General features: G+C 42.4%; 2 protein-coding genes across 2 annotated transcripts in view; one reads left to right on the top strand and one right to left on the bottom strand.

Moving 5' to 3' along the window:
- Window positions 1-332: 332 nt before the first annotated feature.
- The window catches only part of LOC127627448 (coatomer subunit delta-like), a 28091-nt gene continuing 868 nt past the window's right edge, over window positions 333-27555 (bottom strand). The window contains exons 2-10 of the mRNA XM_052103829.1: window positions 12744-13007; window positions 12251-12430; window positions 11703-11902; window positions 11268-11432; window positions 9201-9366; window positions 3370-3517; window positions 3161-3269; window positions 2716-2920; window positions 333-2517 (exon numbers count right to left, since the gene is read on the bottom strand). Coding sequence (XP_051959789.1) covers window positions 2428-2517; window positions 2716-2920; window positions 3161-3269; window positions 3370-3517; window positions 9201-9366; window positions 11268-11432; window positions 11703-11902; window positions 12251-12430; window positions 12744-13007 — 1527 coding nt within the window. The 3' untranslated portion in view covers window positions 333-2427. The remainder of the gene's footprint in view (window positions 2518-2715; window positions 2921-3160; window positions 3270-3369; window positions 3518-9200; window positions 9367-11267; window positions 11433-11702; window positions 11903-12250; window positions 12431-12743; window positions 13008-27555) is intronic.
- Window positions 20636-25473, top strand: LOC127627454 (zinc finger protein 174-like). Its single transcript, XM_052103841.1, has 2 exons — window positions 20636-21977; window positions 25289-25473. Exons 1-2 carry the CDS (start codon window positions 20874-20876, stop codon window positions 25289-25291), a joined length of 1107 nt encoding a protein of 368 aa, XP_051959801.1. The 5' UTR covers window positions 20636-20873; the 3' UTR covers window positions 25292-25473.

The following is a 27555-nucleotide window of genomic DNA, read 5'->3' as shown; positions in this document are numbered from 1 at the left end:
GAAACAGCAAACATCTTATCTACAAAAGTAATAAATTGTAGAAAATTACAAAATTCAAGAGTTTTGAGAAAGATTTTTGAAACCAACATACAAAAACTCATTGAACACTTTTACGGGATTACAGAATATTAACTTATCACTGGTTTGTAAATACCAGGAAAATTCTGACAAATAGTCTTTGCTCAAAAAAAAAAATCAAACACTGGTGCACTAACAGCTAATTTTTCAGTATTTTAGACCAAATAAAGGAACAAACCTTCAAGGTTGTTTAACCATAACCATTTAAAATGTAATAATTGCGCACGCATGCACACACAAATCTCAAAGGGTTGTTGTAAACTCTTTAATGATTTTTGTCAAAAGTTTACATTGGAATGTTATTCATCAAGAATGCCTTATTCATTATTTTTACAAGATTACAAACAATTAACTCAGGTGTCTTTCTACCTTCCCCAATCCACATTATGATTCCATCAAAAATGAACAAAAAAACAATGAAAAAGATCAACAATAACATTGAATATGCCCATCCCATAACCAAACTATGCAGATGCATTCAATACATTATTGGGAAGAAATAGATAAAGGGAGACCTCTTCAATTGCTTTTCAGTGAGGTTATGTGGGGTTTAATGTGAGATTGATGGTTGAGCTGATGGCTTCACAGACTGGGAATCACTCAATGCTGATTGGAGACCAGAGGTCCCTCCCTGAAACCTATTCACAATCACTGACAGTCAAAAGACAGGTCCTGAACCTCCACTAGCTAAATACAAACATTTCAGATGGAGGGTGAGCTGGTTGCCATTTAGTAGTAGGTTTTAGCAAAGTCAAAGTCTAAACCTGTAGTTTTTTCTTCAATACAAAATATGAAATGAACCAAATTGAACTTTAAGCAATGTTGAACAATACATGCCGTTCAGATAACAGGAAACATTTCTAAATTAATCGTTTTTCTCTGCCTCCAAAGTTTTCAGTTTAGTAACATCCATCACATTATTATAAGAATCAAATCTGATCACTGTAATAAATATTTAATGGCTCTAGATTTTTTTTGCCATCAGAATTGATCAAATTGACATTTTTCAGCATCTCGTATTTTGATACTTAAAAGGCATAGTTCACCAAAAAATTTTAATGCACTCATCATTTATTCACCCTCATACCATCACAGATGTGTATGACTTTCTTCTGCTGAACACAATGATTTTTGGAAAAATATGTCAGCTCTGTTGCTGCAGGTGAACTGTGTCCAGAACTTTGAAGCTCCAAAAACCAAATAAAGACAGCATAAAAGTAACTCCATTGGTATAATGTATATTTTCAGTAGTGATGCAATCACTTTGGGTGAGAAACAGATAAATATTGCAATGCTGTTTTACTATAAATCTCCACTTTCACTTTCAGAATGTTTAAAATAGATGTGGGTGAGAAATGGATCAATATTTATTGTTTCTGGAGACAGATTTAACCACTGGGAGTCACATGGATTATTTTTATGTGATCTTTGTAGCTTGAAAGGTCTGGTCACCATTCACTTCCCTTGTATGGACCTACAGAGCTGAGATATTCTTCTAAAAATCTCGGTTTGTGTTCTGCTGTAGAAAGAAAATCATACACTTCTGGGATGGCACAGGGGTGAGTAAATTACATTTTTGGGTTAACTATCCCTTACTACACTACAACATGATTTAAAAGCAGGAAAACACCAGGCTAGTCAAGAGTAAAAAAAAACAAGTTCTTTAACATGTCAACAGATTGAAACACGAGTAAAATATATATTTCTGGAAAACAACAAGGCTTGAATGACAAAACAGAGACAAAACAAAGACAACAGTGCATGTCAAGATATGGACAAGCAAGGTACAACAACCATGGATCAGACACAGGCTGCGATTAAGGAAAAAAGAAGCCCTTGACTCTCTTCTAGTGTTTTAAAGAAGTTAGTTAAAAAATGTTCAAGCCAAAAACAGAAAAGAAAAACACAAGCAACCTGACTTTACCCTTACAGTGGAGTTATATCAACAGTCAATTTCATACCCATAGAGTATCAGTGAGATGTACCTTATTACTGCCACGATACCTTTAAATAAATAGATCCCCACCTGCCCACACCCTTTCTGATACAGTCCCCAGTTAAGCCCCAAACCTCACTGTCATCATGATTGTTTTTTGTTTTTGCTTTTTTAAACAAATTTGTTACAAGTACAGCTAATACTGCCAGCAAGGGCCAAAAGGACAATGGTTTTTGTTTTGTTTTTTGAAGAAGAAAAAAGGAGAATCCTGATAAAGTACTGCCAAAGATGATAAAGATTGCATCGGCCCTCCATTTGCATGTCTCTCCCTTCTTGTATTTATATGAATGTTTTCAGTCCATTTATTTGCTCTTCTGTCAAGTTGGGTTGAATTGCGTCAGTGATGTTTCCTTCTACAGTATTTCATACTTGTCGACCAAAAATGATGTTTCTGTGGAGAACCGAACCGGACTGTCCCCATCCACCTGAGACACCTTGGTGACCTGGCAAGAGAGAAAATGAACAGAGCCGAAGGTATGGAGGAAGAGAACAGGCAGAGAGAAAAAAAAGTGAGTGAGTTTAAATGTTCTAATACAAGTTGATGTGTCAGAACTGAGATCAAGCCTCTTATTAGACTTTCTGTTCCATGTTCTGAAATTAAGGTCGGTTTAAGAAATATGCTTCATAACACCTTGTCTTACCTGAATGTCACAGAAGTTGCTCTTAGAGACAAATGTGACACTAACAGGGAAAAAGTCATTGGGTTGGCCAGGTATGCTGAACTCAAGGCTACCGGTTTTATTCTTCACATCAATCACAGGCAGACACCACTCCAGAACATTCCGTCTGTTGTCATGACGATATTCTCCATCTAGATCACCAATCACAGGAGCTCCAACCCCTGACCTGTAATAAGATAATTTCAACAACAACAAAAAAAAATATAAGTAACACAAGCCAAACAATCAAGGAGACATAAATGTACTTAAGACTTGAAGATGGGATTTGCTTCAACAAAGCAAACAAAAATGTTAACCTAAATACAATAAAGTGTAAAATCTTGCTGGTTAAAATTAATATGGAGACTCCCAAGACACATGCACAAATTAGGGGTCCAAAAACTAAATCCAATCAACTTGTACTCACGGTACAGGAATAGAGATGGCTACATCATTGAGTTCCAGAGATTCGTCCTGTAGCTCATATTCAATGTTTACATCACAGCCAGTACCACTTTCAGAGGGCCAGCAGTTTACTACACAGACACAAAAAAGACATATATTAATTTGCACAGGTCATGTGACATATGTTGTAACTTTTATTGGTAATATGAAAACCAGATGTTCAGGACTGACTTGTTAGAGGTATAAGAGATTCATCTGTGGTCTGTAGTCTCCATTTGAGCACACCCACATCACTTTTCATTGGGAAGGATTTGTCTGTGTTCTTCAGACCAATCACTGACTCAGCTGTGAAAAGCTTTTTGTCCACATTGGGATGAGTCTACAGGAAAAGAGGTTGAAAGAGAGTTAGAAACTCAGTTAATTTAAAATGCTTTTTTCAACTTTTATTTTTATATAGTTTTAATATTATTTTTCTTCTTTCTTCCCTATTATTATTATAGTTGGCGGTGTATAGCGCAGTTCTGAAAATAGCCAGAGACACGATGTACTTCCACAGAAAGTCATATATTTATTTCCTTACATCCACTCCCGATTACACCTTATTTAAGACTGCCGCAATAATACATTCTCGCAGACTACCGCGATAACACATTCTCTTGCACATGAAGTTAACAATCTCCCTCTCTTCTTTAAATAAAAAAAACAAATGAAAGGATGACTTTGACATATAAAACATTGTCACCAAATACAAACAATTTTCAGAACACAGTAACATTTAAGTGAGCTTAAGTATTTAAACAAACAAAAAAAATGTACCAAGATAATGCTCAATAGTTCAGATATTACAATTTCCATACACCCTCATACAGCGCTTTAAGAAGCATAAGTGAGGAAGCACCTTTCTTCGTCAAACAGTCAGCAAGTTGGGACTTGGCTTCTGACCAACGCACTTCTTTGATTTTGGTAGCATGTAGGAGCTCTTTGACACTACTTATTTCTAATCTTAGTCTCTTCTCTGTGACCTGTTTTGTAGACTTAAGAGCGTCAAACAGGGAATGGTTATCAGTAACACAAATAAGGGGAAGAGCATTAAGATCAGCTTTACCAGTGGTAAGCTCAGAGTAGAGCATAGCCAAGAACATAGCATTGTCAATACCATCTGACATGGCAAGGGTTTCTCCTGCCAGCGTGCTTCTTACCACACGTCTGATTTTCTTCGACTGTCAAAACAGAGGAGAGAACTTTCCTGTTTTTTCCATGAGGGCAAATAAAGCCCCTCCCTGTGTACCTCCATCTGGAAGATTGCCCAGGGAAGCATCACTGAAAACCACCAAACACAAATCATCACTGTTGCCCAAGTGTTGAAACTTAAGTGTGACCTTCTCTGACTTAAGTTTACGGATCACTTTGTTCACTTCATGTATGGACTGGACAGTAGCATTCTTAATGTTGGATGCTAGGCTACATGTGTCAAACATAACATCTGGTCTAGTTTGTTTAGCAACCCACAGAATCTGTCCTATTTTGGACCTGAGTTGTTCTCTTTCTTTCTCGTTTAGTGGAGCCTCTCTCTGTACAGCACGTGCTGCCTGTAAGTGAACTGGTTGTAAGTTTTCAATGTAACTGTGCTGATGCACCTGCACTACACCACCCACAGTAGCAATGTCCATCCCCACGTATGAAAAACCCCCATGCTCTTCACGACCCACATGAAATGCAGATTTAAGTACAGGGATGACATTAGTTACAAAGTGCTCTGAACCTGCCCAAAAAAAATCATCCACATGGCATGCCAGTACTCCTGTCACCTCAGACTGCTCATTCTGCCAATAGAACACTGCAGGATCAACCCGTGACATTTTACCACCACTGTTCAGCATGAGTTCTTTGACCTTGTTGTACCAGTAGAGGGAAGCGTCTGCAAGTCCATACACACATTTCTTTAGTTTCCACAACGCATTGTCTACGCCTGCTTCTGGTGGAGGACGAATGTAAATGTCTCTTGAGAGTTCCATTCCCTGTAAAAAGGCAGACTTAATATCCATAGAATTTACTTTCCATTTGTTTTGACAAATAACAGCTAACAGCAGCCTGAGTGACTCTGATGCACATGTGGGAGAATCTTTTTGTAATTCATGAATATTGACTTCTTCAAAACCTCTCGCCACAAGGCGAGCTTTGGGAACAATACCATTAGACGTTTCCTTCAACGTACAGACCCATCTAGTAGAAATACATCTTTGACCCTTGTCTGTGACCTCTTCATAAACATTATTATTTTGCCAGTTTTCAATCTCTTGCTGTTTAGCAGCATCAAAAGAGATGTCTTTGGTAATGAGTACATCAGCATCAGTGTTATCACATTCAGTGAGAAGATCATCAACATGTGACATGTCTAAAGCTTCCTTTTTACCCTCGCTGCCATTTGGTTCAAGATACTGCACGTTGTACCAGTTTTTATATTGTCCTTTTGCTTTTCCTGCTCTGCCTAAAACTCTGGCAGTGTGCTTAGTACCATCATCTCTGTTTGTAAATGTCACTGTCTGACCTGTTCTCAGTTTGACACCAGTGGAACCCACTGTATTAGTAGCATCACTCTCTGTCTCATTAGTTTGCCTCACGTCTTCTCTATCATCTGTTTCTGCGTTTTCAGAGATTTGCACGTCTCCATTAACACTCATTTCATCATCTGAATTCTCTGACACATTCGTGTGTATTACATTATCACTTTCTTTACTATTTTCAGGAACATCAGGTAGTACAGGTTTATCCTCATCCTGTGCATTGACTTTCTTCAGCCTGGACTGGTGTACTCTGACAAGAATCCCACCATGTCTGATAAACACTACAGAGCCATCCTGACCGATAACTACAGCAGGGCCTTTCCACTCTGTACTGTCTGCTCGTTTGTAGTACACTCTGTCTCCTGTCTCATACTTTTCATCTGTAGCCCTGAGCTGCTTTCGTAAAGCTGTTCTTATTCTTTCTGAACATTCCACCTCTGTGAATGCTCTTCTGGAAGCATGCAATGCTGCTAGGTGCTGTCCTACTCTAGTATACATAGAAGTGCCCTCTAGAGCAGGCAGTTTATCAACCAAAACGGAGGGAAGATTAGGATTGTGACCAAACACAAGCTGGTGTGGACTATAACCATGCACATTGATCATACTGTTTTTGGCCATTAGAGCCCAGTCTAGAGCAGCCTGCCAGCCACACCCGTTTTCCCTTTTCACCTTCAGGAGGATCTCAGTCAGTGTCATGTTGTGTCTCTCCAGCAGGCCATTGCTCCAAGGACTGTATCCCGCTGTAGTCTTCACCTCAGTGTTGAATTTTTCTGCCATCTCTCTTATCTCCTCATTGTTGAACTCGCCACCGTTGTCTGTGTATATTCGTTTGGGGGCACCATGAACACTTATCCACGAGTGAATGAAGGAGTTGACAATCTCCGAGGCTTTCTTTGTTCTCACAATGTTTCCAGCGCTGAAGCGTGTGAAGTGGTCGATGATGTGGAGGTACCATACGCCAGGCTCAAACTCATGTAAATCCATTGCCACCGTCTCATTGTACTCTGAGGCTAAAGGCAAACCAACAGCAGGCTTGGGCTTGGTCCTGCTATATCTTTGACATACCTCACAGTCACGGATGATCTCTTGCAGAATAACTAGACAGTCTTTATCAGTATTTCCAGAGCTGAGAATGAGCCTCTGCAGCCGGTCTGCGGAGGCGTGGCCAAACTGCTTGTGGAGCTTCAGGAGAACTTTACGCTTCTCTTTTGTAGACATATCTGCTGTAATGACAAGGATTTCACTTTCATTGGTGTCCACTTCAGTATTACCATCTCTAATGTCAACACAATAGTGTCCTGAACTAGTGAGCTCAAGAGGCACTGGTTGCTTGAACATGACAACTCTGTCATTCTCCATGTCTAAAACAGTTCCTGCTCTCTTTAGAGACATTTTGCTCAGCAGTAAAGGAATATCAACAGGAACAACTTCCGTTTCAATGTGACATTTTGTTAGTCCGATCTTAGCGGGAAGCTTCACCTTTCTGTTGGAGTGTACCACCTGACCATCATCAAATCTGAAAGGTCTGAAAATTCTGTTTGCAGCAGTTCGTTTATTTGGCTTTGGCTCAGGTCTTTCATGTAACTATCCAGCCACTTCTCACCACAAACAGTACGTGTGCATGCAGTGTCAATGATAGCTGATCCCAGTGATTCAGTTAGGAAGATCTCAGAGTCCGTCATGACTTTTGTAAATAGTGTAATATTACACTCTTCCACATTTTCATCTTCTGCTAGCTTTACTTCATTTCTCCGATGAGGACAGTCTTTAGCCCAATGGTACGTGCTCTGACAAATGACGCATTTTGTTCTCTTACCATATTTGTCGAGTGGGTTTGTACCTTGCTGTGACTGCCGCTGTCTGCTCTGTGACGGGCCGTTGTTCCATCTGAATTTGCCCGGTGGCCTCTGCTCCGTGAAAAATGCAGCATCTTGAGTCTCGCTGCCGCCGCTTGCTCCACTGGTTTTTCCTCCGAAAATCCGCTTCAACGCTGACTTCATGGATGCGAATGTCAAATCCGTGCACGCTGTAAGTGCTAGCTGCCTACTCTTCTCCTCGAGACAAGCTGTGTCCAGGAGTTTAAACGCTAACACGGCGTCAGGCAGGGTCATGTCGTACTTCTTCATGCTGTTGTATCTCTGCTCAAAGTCTATGATGTAGTCCGTCATGGACACCGCGCTGTCTTTGGAAATCGAGTCGAAATGAGAGTATGCTTCATAAGCGCGGTCTTTTTCTTCTCTCAAGAATATCGCGTCCAGCTTAGCTAGCAAGGTTTCCATACCATCGTCTTTGTTTAGATCGTTCGCGGGTATTTCCAAAGCAGTCTCTCTGGCTCGACCCTCGAGGCCCAGCAAATCCACTCCCGATTACACCTTATTTAAGACTGCCGCAATAATACATTCTCGCAGACTACCGCGATAACATATTCTCGCAGACTCCCGCAATAACACATTCTCTTGCACATGAAGTTAACAGTTCAGCTTGTGGTCCAAAAACCCAGAGAAGAATTGGTCATGGGTTCCCTCTGGATTTTCCAATGGGGTTTTTGAACATATGAGTAAAATAAGGTCTGTGGTAAACATTATTAACGATATGTGGATGTTTTGTTCTACAACATAAATTATACACTTTCATACCTCAAATGTGAATTTTGAAGCCATATTGAAATACCCAAACCTTATTTTAAACAAAAGTTGAAAACCTCCATTATAAAAACCCATAGGAAAATCCTGAGGAAACTCCTGGCGAATTAAGACTTCCGGGTTCACTGTATTGACATCGCAGTTGAACAGTTCTATTTGCGACTTGTGCAGCGATCTCGTTATAGATACTCCCATTTGCCAGAGTCACCTTGTAAATGCAGTGCCAATGTTCACTATGGTTTTACTCCCTTCTCTGTCTCTTTTAGCAAGTCTTCAAATTTTGGCTTCAACATCTGTAGAGAAATCTAACTTTCTTTTCTATATTCTCCCAGCTAAACAAGTACGCCTGAACGCCTCAAACTAACATTACAGGTTGAACTAGATATAGATGGATGGAGCTGAGAGAGCCACTCAAAATCCATGTTTTGATATTACTTGGGAGGCTCAGTGTTAATACTTTTGGGTGAACAATAAACTGGGATAGTAGAATGTATTTTGACATAAAAATTGTTACATATTTTACAATTTAATGTCATTTATCTTTCATAATTACACTGTTCGCTTGAATATCTACAATTAAAATGCATGACAGTATCTTTTACACAACGAAATTGTTGATTATTACCAGCTGTGTTTCAATGCGCAAGCTCATTATCATGTCGCAGATAATTGAGTCATATGTGTCCCAATTTTCATTACATGAACCTCCTTGTCGGAGCCTGATATTTTATATTTGATGTACCTTAAATCCTGTCTTTAACAGTGCCACCAAACTTCGAGCAAAGATTAATCTAGCTTCCTTAACTAGTCTAGGCTTTAACATAACTTTCGAGGGCCTAAAGCCAGAAAACCTCACCTGCAATTGAATGCCCCTCTTGTCGTTATTGTTGACATACAGCCTAATCCGCCCATTCTTTTCGTCAGACACTCTGAGAGTAATCATCCCAAGCACTTCCATGTTCTGCAGGCCACCATCGCGCCCACATGTCAAGGTGATCTTGTCCTCCACTCGCAGGTGCACACTGAAAATGACATAGAAATGTTGGTTATGCTGAGAAATTATGCAGAACAACTGACAATTTATTTATTTATTTATATTTTTGATGCCATATCAGCAGCAATGGCTATATTCATGGCAAAATAAACAATGTTTAAAATAGTTTGACAGACACAAAATAATAATAATTATATATATATATATATAACTAATATAACAGTAGTAATAACAATTATATTGAGTTTTTCAGTTTAGTATGTGAAAGGAATTCTAAAGGTTTTCCTGGAGAGACCTTTTTAAAAGTATCCATCAATGTATTTTCTGAATAAAAGTGTTTTCTAATATCATTTAGATATGGACATTCTATCAAAATATGTTTTATACTCAAGAAAGTCTCCCATATATCACAAACCGGTTCCTCTTCACCTTTCAATAAGTATGAATGAGTGAGTCTTGAATGACCAATTCGACATCTCATATATACATAACCTGGTCATATCTATTTTCAAAGAGGAAATAATAAACTCCTTGATTTAGTACTGGGTTCACATCATGTAGTTAGTTATATATACATTAATTCCATTCCATTTGCCATTTGTTGTGAATGTACATATTCAACATGGGTTTAATATCAGATGTTGGCATATTACATACTGTCATGTCCAACTGAAGTGCTTCCTTAGCTGCTTTATCTGCCTGTTCATTGCCAGCCAATCACATATGGCCTGGTATCCAACAAAAGACAATATTAAAATCTTGTTTTTTTTTATGGAGTTCAATTTTACTATTATGCTAATAATTGTAGGGGGTTCTGTTTTCAGAGCTTTGAGTGCTTGCAGGCAGGATTTTTAATCTGTACCAACTAGAAAGTGATTTTACTGTTCCTTTTCTATTTGTTCTAAGGCTAGTAATAATGCACAAGCTTCTGCTGTGAAAATTTATCTTTGTACAGGAATACACTTGCCAAAACATTTTGGACCAATCACTACTGCAGCAGATACAAGATTGTCTGACTTAGATCCATCTGTGTACACTGGTACATGACATGGTAAGCTACATCTTATGTCCTGGAATTTCTCCTGGTAGACATTTGGATGGTTTATCTTTTTAGTATTCTGAGCCAGGTTTTTTTTTTAAATATTCCAGGGCAGTGTAGGGCACAGATGTGTCGATGTTAGGGTATCCAGATTTATGTCTATGTTCTCCAAGTGTGGGTTTATGCAAATTCCAAAAGGACTGATGTACCTGTGTCTGGCTTCATACAGGTGTGAAAGTTGAGGATGAAAGGCTGAAAAGATATGCTGGGTTACTTTAATTAGCTTTTAGTTTGGCTGCATAGTTAAGGGACAATTTCAGCCTTCTGTTATATAGTGATGGTTCTCTTGCTCAACTGACAATTTATCTATCGTTTATGCATCTTTAGCAAGTACAAATTGTTGAAAAACTCTTCCTTGTATGACATGTATTTATATTTTTACATTATTTTAAATACAGCCCAATAATGCAACGTTGGCTATACTTAACATGATTTTCATTGTATGTGTCTTGCATTAAAAATAAAGTACCAATTCCATGGAAATATCAAGGAAATACCATGGATAAATCAAGTTTTTTTGCTAAGGAACAAAAAAGGTCTATACTTCACTGTACTGAAATGCTAACCAATTTAAGAAAATTGCATAATCCACCACACATTTGAAATCAATATTAAAGCAATATTTTTAAAACAACCACACATCCACAAAAAAAGGAAATGTCTATCATGTCCATTTTAGTCACATCATCAAAAAAAGTTTATTTCCTGTTTGTGATTACACATTCAAATAATTAAAAATACTGGAAATTAGCAATTTCTCTGAGAAAATACATTTCACACTTTGATTTCAAAAGTCCCATCCATAATGCTAGGTTGCCCAATCTCATTACCTTTCTGTGTGTGTTGGAGCAGGTAGAGATTTGGATGCATCTGAGGGTCTTTTGCCTGTGCCAGACAAGATGATATTCTCTCCCTCTGACTTGAGTTTGTCCACAAAGTCATCCACTTCCTTACCCTTGCCAACCAGTTTAAGTGCTTTACTTGGTCCACTGGACCTAAAACAAAATTGCATAATTACAGTCTTTAGCTTTTCTTACAAATATAAAGGACAACTTTTGTCAGTCCTGCTAAATACTATTTTTTAACACAAAAAATACAAACAAACAAAAAGTCAAATTAGAACTATAACTGCTTAAACGATCTACAAAATAATGATATAGGACAGACTTTGTGTAGCTAATTCCTTTCAAATAGAAAAGGTTAAACAATCACCAACTGGCCAAAAATACTGTGGAGCTTTCCTCCATTACAGTATGTAAGTGTACCTGACAGGTGCAGAGATGGGTTTGGGTTTCTCAGGCTCAATCAATGTGTCTGTGATGACGGCTGTGCTGCTGTTGCTCATGCCTGAGCTGCCGAATCCACCGAAGCCCGGACCCTTTTTTCCCCGCTCGACATCACGCCGTATTTGCTGAAGCTCTTTAGCCTTCCGTCTCATCTCTGCCTTAGCCTCGCGCTCCTGCGTCTGAGAGAGAAAATATAAAATGAGCAACTGAGAGAGAGAAGATGAGGTACAGTAATTTACATACCACCTACTGCATTTAAAACATAGTGTCCTCTGAGACCTCTTCCCAGTATGTTATTAATACATGTCTGTATTGGATAGACAGGCAAACAAATGATTGGGATTAAGCCTATAAAAGGCATTTTTAATTATGAACACTGCATGCGGAGCATCTTCCTGTGTGAGCATTACGAACTTATCGATCCTCTTCCTTTGCATCAGCACTTGCACCCAAGCAAATCTAGAAGATTGGAGCCAGCCACATATATCTTTCTCAAGAAATGTCTCTCTCTCATCTCTCTCTCTTACCTCTCTGACAGCACGGAACACCTTTTCCTCATGAGAGTCCATCTCAGTGAATGTCCGTATCTGAGCCAAGTTGACATTTTCTCTGTAACCGAGGGCGACAATTTCATCAAAGGCGAAGATGAGGTCAAAGCAGTGCTCAGAAATCTCACTCTCCTCCAGGACACGACAATATTCAGGAATCTAACAAAGAGTAGAAGTGAGACCACAATCAAATCAGCTTCCATTCATGTATAAGATTAAATGTTATATAGTGAAATCAACAAAATAAGCTATAAAATTAGCAGGGGAAAAAAAAAAAAACGTATACATTTTCATTGCTATTACAATGTATAAAAATTTTTATTACATATATTTTGTTTAAGGCTAGTAAGTTAACACAAAGGTAAACCATAAATACGCAAGTGATGAAAAAGCAAAAACTTGATGTATTTGCAGTTTTAGCAGTGGTCTATATAAAATGTATAGAATTGTATTTAATGTATTCCTTTCATACCACACGTGAGAAGAGACGCAGCGTCTCCAGGTCCTCCAGTATGTTACTATTCTTGGTGGTAACCAGCACCATGTAGAGCTTCTCCAGTGGCTGGTAGACGTAACGCACACTCTCTGTCTCCACAAAAGTATGCTGCTTGCCTGTGTTCATCAGCTTGGGGAAAGCAGCCAGCAAACCCTCAACTCGTGTCCGTGTCATCTCCACAAACTGCCGTGACACCAGGGCTTTTCCTGCCTTGGTGCACACCGCTGCTGCCAGCAGCACCTATAGTAATGTAATTCAACCAGCTTGGTGAGACAATGCAAACTTATTGTAGTAAGTAAACTTCAGAGAGGAGCGTACAGAATACAACGTTGAGCTATCGTGTCTGCTGCACTTTCGATGTTTTACTTAAAAGGAATAATTGGGTTTAATATACACTCACCTAAAGGATTATTAGGAACACCATACTAATACTGTGCTTGACCCCCTTTCGCCTTCAGAACTGCCTTAATTCTACGTGGCATTGATTCAACAAGGTGCTGAAAGCATTCTTTAGAAATGTTGGTCCATATTGATAGGATAGCATCTTGCAGTTGATGGAGATTTGTGGGATGCACATCCAGGGCATGAAGCTCCCGTTCCACCACATCCCAAAGATGCTCTATTGGGTTGAGATCTGGTGACTGTGGGGGCCCTTTTAGTACAGTGAACTCATTGTCATGTTCAAGAAACCAATTTGAAATGATTCAAGCTTTGTGACATGGTGCATTATCCTGCTGGAAGTAGCCATCAGAGGATGGGTACATGGTGGCCATAAAGGGATGGACATGGTCAGAAACAATGCTCAGGTAGGCCGTGGCATTTAAACGATGCCCAATTGGCACTAAGGGGCCTAAAGTGTGCCAAGAAAACATCCCCCACAGTGGTAACAAGGCATGATGGATCCATGTTCTCATTCTGTTTACACCAAATTCTGACTCTACCATCTGAATGTCTCAACAGAAATCGAGACTCATCAGACCAGGCAACATTTTTCCAGTCTTCAACTGTCCAATTTTGGTGAGCTCTTGCAAATTGTAGCCTCTTTTTCCTATTTGTAGTGGAGATGAGTGGTACCCGGTGGGGTCTTCTGCTGTTGTAGCCCATCCGCCTCAAGGTTGTGTGTGTTGTGGCTTCACAAATGCTTTGCTGCATACCTCGGTTGTAACGAGTGGTTATTTCAGGCAAAGTTGCTCTTCTATCAGCTTGAATCAGTCGGCCCATTCTCCTCTGACCTCTAGCATCAACAAGGCATTTTCGCCCACAGGACTGCCGCATACTGGATGTTTTTCCCTTTTCACACCATTCTTTGTAAACCCTAGAAATGGTTGTGCGTGAAAATCCCAGTAACTGAGCAGATTGTGAAATACTCAGACCTGCCCGTCTGGCACCAACAACCATGCCACGCTCAAAATTGCTTAAATCACCTTTCTTTCCCATTCTGACATTCAGTTTGGAGTTCAGGAGACTGTCTTGACCAGGACCACACCCCTAAATGCACTGAAGCAACTGCCATGTGATTGGTTGATTAGATAATTGCATTAATGAGAAATTGAACAGGTGTTCCTAATAATCCTTTAGGTTAGTGTAAATTAAGCTCAATCAACAGAATTTGTGACCATTTTGATTTATAATTTGAGCCGTACAGTTATTTACATTGTTGTTTACTAGGAATACAGGAATAGGAATACAGTTAGCCCCACTCACTTCCATTGTAAGTGCTCCACTGTAACCCAGATTTCTGTTTTTAAAGAAAAGGTGGGACAAGACAAAATACATTTTTGTGGTGATCATCAATGTCACAAATGCTGCTAATTGAGTTTAAGCCACAAAACAAACTTTTGTACACAAGTACATGAATGCAGAAGCATCTTGCAACACAAACTTGATTTCACACGTCTTTATGTTCTGAAACATGTCAGACCATGTTGCATTCTCAACATTGCCACAATGGGCGCTATAGCAAGATTAGTTTGAACTGCCTGCTTCTATGGTGCATTTTCTCTGTTTGAGAACATTACTGAGCAAGTTAAAGTCAATATATTCATAGAAAATTACCTGAATAATAACATATCCAGTTTAATAACAGAGCTGTTTAAAAGTAACTTTATTGTCACTTTGAGTGCTGAGGTTTTGTCCGGCCACGGTAATGCAAGGACGCATGATAAGGCGGCGTCACATAGCCGTTTTTAAAAAAACTTGAATTTGGACAAGGTTGTCACACTTGCCAACTGTTTTGCTGACATCTCACTGTCTTCAGTGGGAGGTATGACACACTTGCTGATACAGAATAGTGGACGGGTGACAGATAAAGCAAATCTCACTCCAATTATCGGTAACATGGGGCTCACCAAAATACCAACAGGAGTACCAAGTGAACATAAATAATTGTAAAAGAGTGATTTTGGATGTGAATCATGGAGTACCTTTAGGCAAGGCAAGTTTATTTTTATAGCACACTTCATACACAATGGCAATTCAAAGTGCTTTACATATAAATGATAAAGAAAATACAAGATCAAATAAATGTTAAAACCAATTAAGAACAAAAATGTGGTGCAAACGGAGTGGTGGTGGTGTAGTGGTCTAAGCACATAACTGGTAATCAGAAGGATGCTGGTTCGAGCCCCACCGCCACCACCATTGTGTCCTTGAGCAAGGCACTTAACTCCAGGTTGCTCCAGGGGGATTGTCCCTGTAATAAGGGCTCTGTAAGTCGCTTTGGATAAAAGCGTCTGCCAAATGCATAAATGTAAATGTAAAAATAATACATTTAATTAAATAAGTACACATTTTTTTAAATGAATAAAAGAAAAAGAATACAGAAATAAAATAATGCAGCACAACCAGTGAGTGCAGCACAGTGCTCAGTCATTAAATGGACAGTTAAACAGATGTGTTTTCAGTCTGGATTTGAATGTGGCTACTGTTGGAGCACACCTGACCTCTTCTGGAAGCTGGTTCCTGCTGCGGATGGCATAATAACTAAAAGCTGTCTCACCATGTTTTGAGTGAACCCTCTGTTTATCTAACTGACTTGATCCTAATGATCTGAGATGTCCGTTATATTTATATTTAACAGGCATATCAGAAATGTATTTACGTCCTAGGCTATTAAGCATTCTATAAACGAGTAACAGTACTTTAAAATAAATTATAAATGTAACTGGAAGCCAGTGTAAAGACACGAGGAATGGAGCTATATGCGCTGATATTTTGGTTTGGGTGAGAATCCTGGCAGCGGCATTCTGAATGAGCTGCAGGTGCCTTATGGTCTTTTTGGGAAGGCTGGTGAAAAAAAAATTTCAGTTGTCCACCCTGCTGATGAACGCATGAAGTTTGTCTCTGGCTCCTTTTCATAATTTGGCCTACTGGGAGCATAAACAGGTTGAACAGGAGCAGTGCAAGAATCCACACATCATGGATGTCCACTCAGATTCATAGTTGCCCTTGTGCACATAGAAACCCCTCCCTTCTAGATATGACCTGAACCATCTGAGGACCGTCAAAGAGAACCCCACCCAGTTTTCTAGTCTGCCAAGGAGAATGTTGTGGGCAACAGTGTCAAAGGCATCACTGAGATCTAGTAATACAAGCACTGATATTTTGCCTAAATCAGTATTTAGCCAAATATCATTAATGAGTGCCGTCTCTGTGCAATGATGCATTCGGAAACCAGACTGGAAATTGTCCAAGTAGCCATTCGAGATTAAGAATTTGTTCAGCTGACTGAAAAAAATATTTTCAATGATTTTGCCTATGAAAGGCATTTGGTCAATATTGAGTTATCAAGGTTGCTCATTTTAAGAAGTGGCTTGACAACTGCAGTTTTCAGGGACTTTGGAAACGTGCCTGAAAGAAGTGAGGCATTGACTATTTCTAACAGATCTTTTTCTAAATAGTTAAACACATTAAACTCTACATAAATGCAGAGATTGTGTCAAGACAGCTGGTCGACATTTTAGGATGCTGTTCTATTTCTTCAAGGGTTTTACCGTGAATTGCTTCAAAATCAGACCTAGTGTCCATTTTATTAAGTTTTTGTTGTGCGTGCTGTCTGACCTCAGTGAAACATGAGGACGAGCTGATCACCATTCCAATATTATCAAAGATGCAAACTCATTGCATTTGTTGTCAGAGAGCATTTAACAAGGAACCAGTGTTGGGGGGTTTGTTAATATCTCTACAGTAGCAAAAAGATTATGCCGGTTGTTTATATTGCTGTAAGGTCTGCCTAGTTGTGCCTAGATCCATACTGAATGCATGAATGCTGTCTTTATAGATATTATAATGGACTTCAAGTTGTGTTTTTCGCCACATTCATTCTGCTTTCCTGCATTTTCTTTTTATGTTATTCACTGCTGTTGTGTTTCTTCAAGGTGCTTTGCACCCAACAGTGATCATCCTGATCTTTACAGGAGCAATGTTATCAATATCATTTTTAACTTTGAGTTAAAGTTATTGAGGAGAACATCAACACAGTCTGCGGATATACGCCGTTTCAAAGATATTGCCTTGATAAATTGCACACTAGTGTTCTCATTTATATAACTCTTTTTGACAGAGACAGATCTAACTTCAGTGGCAGGAGAAATCAATATTTCAAAGAAAATACAGAAATGGTCAGATAGCGCGACGTCCTTAATAATTGTGCATGAAATGTTCAGACCCTAATGAGCAGATCAAGAGTGTGTCCGCAATTGTGTGCGAGTCCATCTACATGCAGAGTCTGATCAAAAGGAAGTTCTTTTGCAGTGTTGTGTTTAGAATTATCTATGAGAATGTTTAAATCCCCAGCAATAACAAAACAGTAAAATTTTGAGAAAAATGTTGATAAATGTTTGGTAAAATCATCAACAAAGCCATATTTTGGAGGCCTATAAATAATTATAAATAGAATGTGTGGAGCACATTTTAGTACAATACTTAGATATTGAAAGGTCAAGTAATCACCAAGTGACACTAGCTTGCATTGAAAGACATCTTTAATAATGCAGCTAATCCTCCACTAGTACTGCACGATAAATCATATCGCAATCGCGATGTCAGCCTGTGCGATTATGACGGCAAAATGCTGCGATTATATTAAATAAATAAGTGCAGGTGTGGACATGACAGCCCATTTTCTACACCGCTAATAAAGATGACCAGTCAGCAGAGCCGGATTATCCATAAGGGCACTTGGGCCAGTGCCCAGGGGCACCAACCATTCACAACCACTAGGGGGCACCACATGACACAAGCTTTAAAAATATTTTTCGTAAATTGTTATATTATTAACTTGAAATTCTTGAAAGACCATACATAACTTGTTTATGAACACTAATTTAACAATAATAATAATAATAATAAATTATAAATAAATGAAGATTACATGACCACTATCACTCCCCCCCTCCCCAATCTGTCACAGTTGAGTTGGTCCACAACAATTACATGCAAATGTGTCATTTTTTTAATGGCTACTACAGAAAATGAATCAAAATCCAAAATGGACAGACGGCAATTGAGTGGTTTCGCAAAAAGAAGATTAAAGAAAGAGAAGGATGCTAGACGTTTAGCTACAATAAAAAATGTTCCAGGGATCGACACATTTTTTGTTAAATCACTAGTTTTTTGGGAGAACACGGGAATTGCAGACACCAGCAGCACTAAAGGTGCGTACACACTGCCAGCGACATCGCGCGCGACGGCGACTCAATACCATTCATTTTCAATGCGAGCACAGCGACTTCCGGCGACACGAGCTGTCGCGACCGTTGGCGCTAGATGTGGGCGTGTCCAGCGACGCGACAAAGTTGAGAAATGTTCAACTTTGGAGCGACTAACGGAAGCGACAGCCAATAGGAGAGACGACGGGAGAAATCACGTGATCCTTCTCTCACTCTCAGCTCCTGCAGTAACGGAAAGATGGATGAAAGGCTAATTCTTGCTGTTAGAAATGTTCCAGTGCTCTATGATATGTCTCTTCCCACGTACAAGGACATTTTTAAGAAAAATCCTGCGTGGAAAGGTGTATCTGAGATCGCGGGAATTTTATGGACTCAGACAGACCGGCATTTACATTTTCGCCGCAGATAAACAGCCGCTCTGGCAAACAGCACGCCTTGTTTCTCATTCATCTTTGATATAAAGCATTTTATGTACTGATTCCATTTATATTTAGTCTTTTCCCTCCAAAATGTTTGTTTTTAGTGGCAAGAAAAGAGATTTGCTGTCAACAGCAATGGAATGACATCCGTGAATGTCATTTACAAACGTTACTAGGCAACCAGTAGTGGGAACACCCACTAGCGACTTCACCGCCAGCCACTGGCGACCTGCAGCGATAAAGTCGCTGGCAGTGTGTACGCACCTTTAGTCTGACACCGCTGGCGCTGCTAGCGGAGGAGATGCAGCAGCTGCTAATGTTAAGGTGCGTACACACTGCAGCGACTTTATCGCTGCAGGTCGCCAGTGGCTGGCGGTGAAGCCGCTAGTGGGCGTTCCCACTACTGCGAATCTCTTTTCTTGCCACTAAAAACAAACATTTTGGAGGGAAAAGACTAAATATAAATGGAATCAGTACATAAAATGCTTTATATCAAAGATGAATGAGAAACAAGGCATGCTGTTTGCCATAGCGGCTGTTTATCTGCGGCGAAAATGCAAATGCCGGTCTGTCTGAGTCCATAAAATCCCCGCGATCTCAGATACACCTTTCCACGCAGTATTTTTCTTAAAAATGTCCTTGTACGTGGGAAGAGACATATCATAGAGCACCAGAACATTTCTAACAGCAAGAATTAGCCTTTCATCCATCTTTCCGTTACTGCAGGAGCTGAGAGAGAGAGAGAAGGATCACGTGAGCTCTCCCGTCTTCTCTCCTATTGGCTGTCGCTTCGTTAGTCGCCCAAAGTTGAACTTTTTCAACTTTGTCGCGCCGCTGGACACGCCCACATCTAGCGCCAACGGTCGCGACAGCTCGTGTCGCCGGAAGTCGCTGTGCTCGCATTGAAAATGAATGGTATTGAGTCGCTGTCGCGCGCGATGTCGCTGGCAGTGTGTACGCACCTTTCGTCAGGGCGTCGGCGATGACCGCCAGGCGAATGAGGATATTCTCCTTGTCCTTGGGGGAGACAGGAGCGAGGAAGACTCGGGTGAGGAAGAGGACATTAATGAAGATAAATATTAGGGGTGGGACGGTACATGTAAGTTATTTGTATTGAACCGAAACGGTACGGGCGTCACGTCTCGTTGCACGAATTTACACGGAGAATACACGGTATAAAAATAAATAAAACTAAATAGCGATACATATCGCTCTATTTCGCATAATGAACAGTCTGATCAAGATTGCAATGCTGGAGTGTGTGTGTGTGTTTGTGTGTGCGCACGTGTGATTGAACTTTTTTTTGGGGGGGCTTTTGAGGTATAGTGCCCAGGGGCACCACACTGTCTTGATACGGCCCTGCCAGTCAGTCTCTGAGCGGGAGTCGAGACCGGGAGAGATTTAAAGTTCTGCCGGGTGATCTGCACTCTAACACGGAGACGCTCGTCTCTTACCCCCGCTGTCTGCAGCTTGCAACGTATAGCATCATCGATGAGATCATCATGATAAGATCAATCTTATGTGAAAAATAACAATTAAATGACAACAACAATGAAATATGTGTGTGTGTGTGTGTAATATACAGATATATATATATATATATATATATATATATATATATATATATATACACACATACATACACATATATACACAGGTATATATACACAGGTATATATATATATATATATATATATATATATGTGGCAGCGGGGCGTGGTCAAGCGCTCGTACGGGAGAGAAAAGCGGTAAGGCGCTCTCACCTGAGCTAAATTATGTCTAACACCTGTCTCTAATTACAGTAGAGCGAGGAGAGCGGATAAAAAGCCAGCAGCCACAGAGCAGAGGGAGACGGACGTACAGCAACTCAGCGTTCCTGTGCTTACGTGTGTGTGTGTGTGTGTGTATGGTTGCACATTATAAAGAACCATTAAAAGACTTACCTTGTGCCAGATCCCCAGTTTCCCTGTCCTCCTTGAGAAGGTCGTTACACTGGTGCCGAAACCCGGGAAAAATTGATGATGGAACAGAGTCGCCCCATAGAGTCCTCCCAGCTGACGGAAGTCCTCCAGTCCCTCGCTACACTCCATCAGAGCCACCAACAATCCCTGCTTGAGCTCCGGCAAGACCAGGATCGTCGGTTCTTCGAGATCATGCGGGCTCAAGCAGAGGACCGGCACGCCATCCGGAGCCTCCTCAGCCAGGAGGCCGCTCCAGCCGCAGCCGCGACCCCGGACACCCGCGCCACATTGCCCCCACCCGCGTTACAGAAGATGGGGCCGGCAGATGACCCAGAAGCATTCATCGACCTGTTCGAACGAACGGCGGAGGTTTGGGGGTGGCCCCAAGACCAGTGGGCAGCCCGGCTAGTCCCTCTCTTGTCCGGGGAAGCACAGCTCGCGGCGCAACAACTGCCGGCAACAAGCCTCCTGGTTTATCCCGATCTGAGGAAGGCCATCTTGCAACGGGTTGGTCGAAGCCCGGAAGAAAGTCGCCAGCTCTTCCGGGCCTTGAAGCTTGATAAGTCCGACCGCCCGTTTGCATTCGCCCAGCAGCTCCGTGATGCTTGTCGGAGGTGGCTGCTCTCGAGGGACCGCGGCGTCGAGGAACTAATCGACCAGGTGGTACTGGAGCAGTTTGTTCAGCGTTTGCCCCAGAAGACGGCCGAGTGGGTCCAGTGCCACCGCCCGGCATCGCTGGAGGAAGCCGTCCGACTCGCGGAGGACCACATGGCGGCGATTCCGAGGGCGGATGAGCCCTCTCTGTCTGTCTCCCCTTTCCCTGTGTCTTCCCCTGTTTTTTTTCCCTCCCCTCTTCCCTCTCGCTCTGCTCTCTCCCCAGGGTCCGTTCCTGCCCCCCGCAGGCGTGGAGCGTTCGCGCGCCCAGCTCCCCGGTCTTGGGAACGCCCACCAAGCCCTTCTCCATCCTTCAGCCGCTCTCCTCCTCAGGTGGGGGCGCCCGCCAGCACGGGTGCGGCCGCAGCGTCTGGGCCGGTCTGCTGGAGGTGCGGAGACCCGGACCACTTCCGGGATCAGTGCCCGCTGATGGAAATAGGGGCGGTGGTACGGGTCTCCGATGCTCCACAGGCTGCCCCCGATCGGGCTGGAGCGTACCGGATTCCGGTAAGAATCCAGGGGTACATACCAAGCTTTGTTGGATACCGGCTGTAACCAGACCACCATCCACCAACGCTTGGTTCAACCCGGGGCTTTGGGCTCAGCTAAACTGGTGAGGGTAAGGTGTGTACACGGGGATATTCACAAATATCCCGTGGTGACTCTGGCGATCAAATTCAGGGGAGAAAAACATAGTGTAGAGGCAGCGGTTAGTCCCCGCCTCACCCATCCGCTAATTTTGGGTACGGATTGGCCGAATTTTAGAAAGTTATTGGAGGGAGTTTGTGCGGATGGGTCCTGCGCGAGAGTGAAGGGGTGTGTGATGTGCGATGCTTTGGCGGGGAGGCGGAGCCAGGGCCGTCCTCGACTGCTCCGAGTGACGTGGGAAGGGGCGAGGTGGACGCTCCTCCTCTCCGGGAATTCCCGGAGGGGGACTTCCCCTTGGAGCAGTCGCGGGATGATACCCTTAAGCACGCCTTTGACCAAGTGAGAGTAATCGATGGTCAACAACTCCGGCCGGGTGTCGCCGTCTCATATCCGTATTTTTCGCTTATTAAAGATCGCTTATACAGGGTGACGCAGGACGCCCAAACAAAGGAGGAAGTAACACAATTATTGATTCCACGGAGCCGTCGGGAAATGGTTTTCCAGGCGGCTCACTATAATCCTATGGCCGGTCACCTAGGGGAACGAAAAACACTTCTCCGTCTAATAGCCCGCTTCTATTGGCCGGGCATTGGCGGTGACGTCCGCAGGTGGTGTGCGGCGTGCCGCGAATGTCAGCTGGTAAACCCACCGGCCACCCCAAAAGCGCCTTTGCGCCCTCTACCATTAATCGAGGTCCCCTTCGAAAGAATTGGGATGGACCTCGTCGGGCCATTAGAACGGTCAGCACGCGGACATCGCTTCGTGTTAGTCCTAGTGGATTACGCGACGCGATATCCGGAAGCAGTGCCTCTGAGCAACATCTCCGCACGTAGTGTTGCAGGGGCACTCTTCAAGATAATCTCCCGGGTGGGGATTCCGAAAGAAATCCTCACCGATCAAGGCACAACTTTTATGTCACGGACACTTCGCGAACTTTACGAGCTCTTGGGCATTAAATCGATTCGCACTAGCGTTTACCATCCTCAGACAGATGGCCTAGTGGAACGGTTTAATAAAACGCTCAAAAACATGATTCGTAAATTCGTGCACGATGACGCTAGAAATTGGGATAAGTGGCTAGACCCCCTGTTATTTGCGGTACGAGAGGTCCCGCAAGCCTCCACCGGGTTCTCCCCGTTTGAGCTGCTGTACGGGCGACGCCCCCGCGGTGTCCTCGATGTCATCCGTGAAAATTGGGAGGAGGGACCTTCTAATGCCAAAAATGAAATTCAATACGTTCTTGATCTTCGAGCAAAGCTCCACACACTGGGGCGATTAACACAAGAGCATTTGCTCCAAGCTCAAGAACGCCAACGCCGGCTGTATGACAGGGGTGCTCGGCTACGGGAATTTGCACCGGGAGACAAGGTACTCGTATTACTCCCAACATCGAGCTCTAAATTACTCGCCAAGTGGCAAGGACCCTTTGAGGTCACACGACGAGTGGGGGATCTCGATTATGAGGTTATACGTACCGATAGAGGGGCGCGCGTCAAATCTATCACCTCAACCTCCTGAAATTGTGGAGGGAGGAGGCGGCCTCTGTGACGTTGGCCACGGTAGTTCCGGAGAGGGCGGAGCTCGGACCGGAGATAAACAAAGACTACAATCTCAACACTCCGGTCACTTGTGGAGACCAACTCTCACCGCGGCAGCTCACAGAGGTTTCTGAGTTACAAAAGGAGTTTGCGGACGTGTTTTCCCTCTCCCGGGCCGTACAAACCTCATACAGCACCACATCGAGACCGAACCGGGCGCGGTGGTGCGTTGCCGCCTCTATCGCTTACCCGAACATAGAAAGAAAATCGTTCGGGAAGAATTAGATGCAATGCTTGATATGGGCGTAATAGAGGAATCCCACAGTGATTGGTCCAGCCCGGTTGTTCTTGTTCCTAAGAGTGATGGGTCTGTTCGGTTCTGTGTGGATTACAGAAAAGTCAACGCGGTGTCTAAATTTGACGCGTACCCAATGCCCCGTGTTGATGAACTGCTCGATCGGTTAGGTACTGCTCGATTTTACTCGACCCTGGATTTAACAAAGGGTTATTGGCAGATCCCCTTGACACCAATGTCCCGCGAGAAAACAGCCTTCACCACGCCGTTTGGATTACACCAATTCGTAACGCTTCCTTTCGGTTTGTTTGGGGCACCAGCCACGTTTCAGCGACTCATGGATCGGATCCTCAGACCGCATACCGCGTACGCCGCTGCTTATCTAGATGATATCATCATTTATAGCAATGATTGGCAGCGGCACATGCAACATCTGAGGGCCGTCCTGAGATCGCTGCGGCGGGCGGGGCTCACAGCAAACCCTAAGAAGTGCGCGGTTGGGCGTGTGGAGGTACGGTATCTGGGGTTCCACTTGGGTCATGGCCAGGTGCGTCCCCAAATTGATAAGACCGCGGCGATTGCGACTTGCCCTAGACCTAAGACCAAAAAGGGGGTGAGGCAGTTCCTGGGGCTGGCTGGCTATTACAGGAGATTCGTGCCTAATTATTCGGACGTCACCAGCCCGCTGACTGACCTCACTAAAAAGGGGGCTCCAGATCCGGTCCAGTGGTCGGAGCAGTGCCAACAGGCGTTTACGCAGATTAAAGCTGCACTTTGTGGGGGGCCGCTTTTGCATGCACCTGACTTCTCTCTCCCTTTTCTATTACAGACGGACGCTTCAGACAGAGGGCTGGGGGCCGTACTCTCGCAGCTGGTGGAGGGAGAGGAGCGCCCGGTGCTGTACATTAGCCGGAAGCTCTCCCTAAGGGAGACTAAGTACAGCACCGTGGAGAAGGAGTGTCTGGCCATCAAGTGGGCGGTCCTCACCCTCCGGTACTACCTGCTGGGGCGGGCCTTCACCCTCTGCTCGGACCATGCCCCACTGCAGTGGCTCCACCGCATGAAAGATACTAACGCCCGGATCACCCGTTGGTATCTGGCCCTCCAGCCTTTTAAGTTCAAGGTGGTCCACAGACCGGGGTGCAGATGGCTGCCGCTGACTTCCTCTCCAGAAATGGGGGGGGAGTGGTAGGCAGGCCGGATGACGCCCCGGCCTGAGTCGGGCGGTGGGGGTATGTGGCAGCGGGGGCGTGGTCAAGCGCTCGTACGGGAGAGAAAAGCGGTAAGGGCGCTCTCACCTGAGCTAAATTATGTCTAACACCTGTCTCTAATTACAGTAGAGCGAGGAGAGCGGATAAAAAGCCAGCAGCCACAGAGCAGAGGGAGACGGACGTACAGCAACTCAGCGTTCCTGTGCTTACGTGTGTGTGTGTGTGTGTGTATGGTTGCACATTATAAAGAACCATTAAAAGACTTACCTTGTGCCAGATCCCCAGTTTCCCTGTCCTCCTTGAGAAGGTCGTTACAATATATATATATAGGTTTTGGATAGAAAAGTTTGGCAAATGCTTATCAATAATACTCTTATGGCTAAAATGTTTACAGTGTTCAGTGGCTAAAATATCAATATGACCAAATGTTACTAAAATATCAACAGTTTTCATTGACTAAAACTACATTAAAAAGCCCAGTAAACAAAACAAAGCACAATTACAGATGTGTTTGCGAGTGTCACGCCATATGACAAGTCTTCACAGAGATATAAAGAGATATGATGCACCGTTAACAAAGTGTGATTTCAGAAAATGATCAACACACTGGACAAGAGGTACCAGCGATAAGTAGAACTTTTTAGAAAGAGGATTTGGAAATACCAGTTGGTCATTAAAAAAAAAAAAAAAAAACACAACAACAACAGTTTTAGTGGTTTGAGTGAACCACACTTTTATATCCAGTTTCCTTTTCAAAAGAGTTTATAGAAAGTACATGTTACATCCTGATTAAATGTCCCTGTTTGTTTGGACAATCTTATTTTCATTAAAATGTGTATGTTCTTATTTATTGTTCCATTTTATTTAGGTGTAATATTGAGAAAATAACAAGTTTGCAGTAATGCAAAGATGTTTTTTAATTTTGTAAAAATATTTTCATTTGAAATCACTGTGCATTTATAGTTGTTGCTAGTTTGTATGTTTGTGTTGAAAAATACGCATTATCAGTTATCTATTTGTGCATTTTCCTTGATAACCAAGCAAGTTGACTCATGTTACCATTTGTTTATTATATCGAAATCGCAATTGCATATCGCAATATGACATTTTCCCCAAATCGTGCAGCCCTATCCTCCACCTCTCCTAACAGCTCTACAGACACTCATAAAAGTAAAGTTTGGAGGGGCTGATTCATTGCGGACTGTTGCACTGCAGCTGTTATCTAACCAAGCCTTTACTTGGTGAATTCTCAATTCTCCGTTGATCTGTTAAGAAAGCTGGTAGCTAGATATGAAAAATTGGGGAATGAGAATCTTGGTGCTGCAACCTCTGATCTGACTAAGCAAAAATCCACCTTTGACCTTGACCCCACCTCAATCCCCAGTTGGCCCAAGGGTAATTGGCAGACCAAATGCCATTGGCCCAGACGCCAAGCTCCGGAAGTGATAGTGGAAACATAACTGGCCCTGTCACACACTAGGACGCCCTCATTTGGCATTATAGTCTAAACAAGTCTAATGACTCCCTACTATGGTTAGATTTAGGGATAATGACCCTAAAAAAAACAGTGCAAGGCCAAAATGACACACTTCAACTTAAAGACAGTTGTTAAACCCTTACAAAAAAAAAAAAATCTTCAGGATAGCATTGAGGGAGTCCATCTCTCTATAAAATAAAATTTAACGAAGCAATATGTAACATTTGTATCAACCCAAGCATTTAAAATGGGTACTGCAGTCCAAATTCAAAATATTGGAGAGAGTCGTCTCCCCCGCCCCCTCCTCCCCAGACTCGAAGGTTGCTAGGTTAAGGACATGCAACAGGAACGAGCAAAATTACAATATAAAGTGACGAGCCTTAGCCTACACTAAGTAGATCAGCTAATATATATGTTTGCAAATTATAAACCAGCTCATGTGGATTTTGTATAACTCAGTAAATGTTAGCTAGATTCTGAAATTCTGGTCTGGAACAGACAGTAAGACATCAAAGAAGAATATAGTGGCTGTAGCATTGTTTTCGGAGAAGCCAGTAATTCAAATAAGCATGTTTCATAAATCTCTGATAACATATTACGATAATTCTATGCTTTTGTACAGTAAATTTGCATATTGCTCCTTTAACCTTTGACTGCAGTAAATGATTAAATGTCTGGATAGAAAACGTTGCAAATCAAAATACTACAAATGGAACCCTCTACAACATAAGCTTTTTAAAATTACACAACACTGAGAAATCTGCGTTTGTATGATACATCTAACTCTATCAGAAACATTTAGATTTAAAATGAATTTACAAAATATCAGGTAAGAAATGACACAATTTGACTCACACAATGCAGCTTCTATCTACAATTATTCTCTGCAGGTTCCCTAGAGTAAACATTAACCACT

This window comes from Xyrauchen texanus, chromosome 3 (assembly GCF_025860055.1).
Source record: "Xyrauchen texanus isolate HMW12.3.18 chromosome 3, RBS_HiC_50CHRs, whole genome shotgun sequence".
Lineage (NCBI taxonomy): Eukaryota > Metazoa > Chordata > Actinopteri > Cypriniformes > Catostomidae > Xyrauchen > Xyrauchen texanus.
The sequence above is the reverse complement of the archived record's forward strand: the minus strand, read 5'-3'. Positions and strand labels throughout refer to the sequence as shown.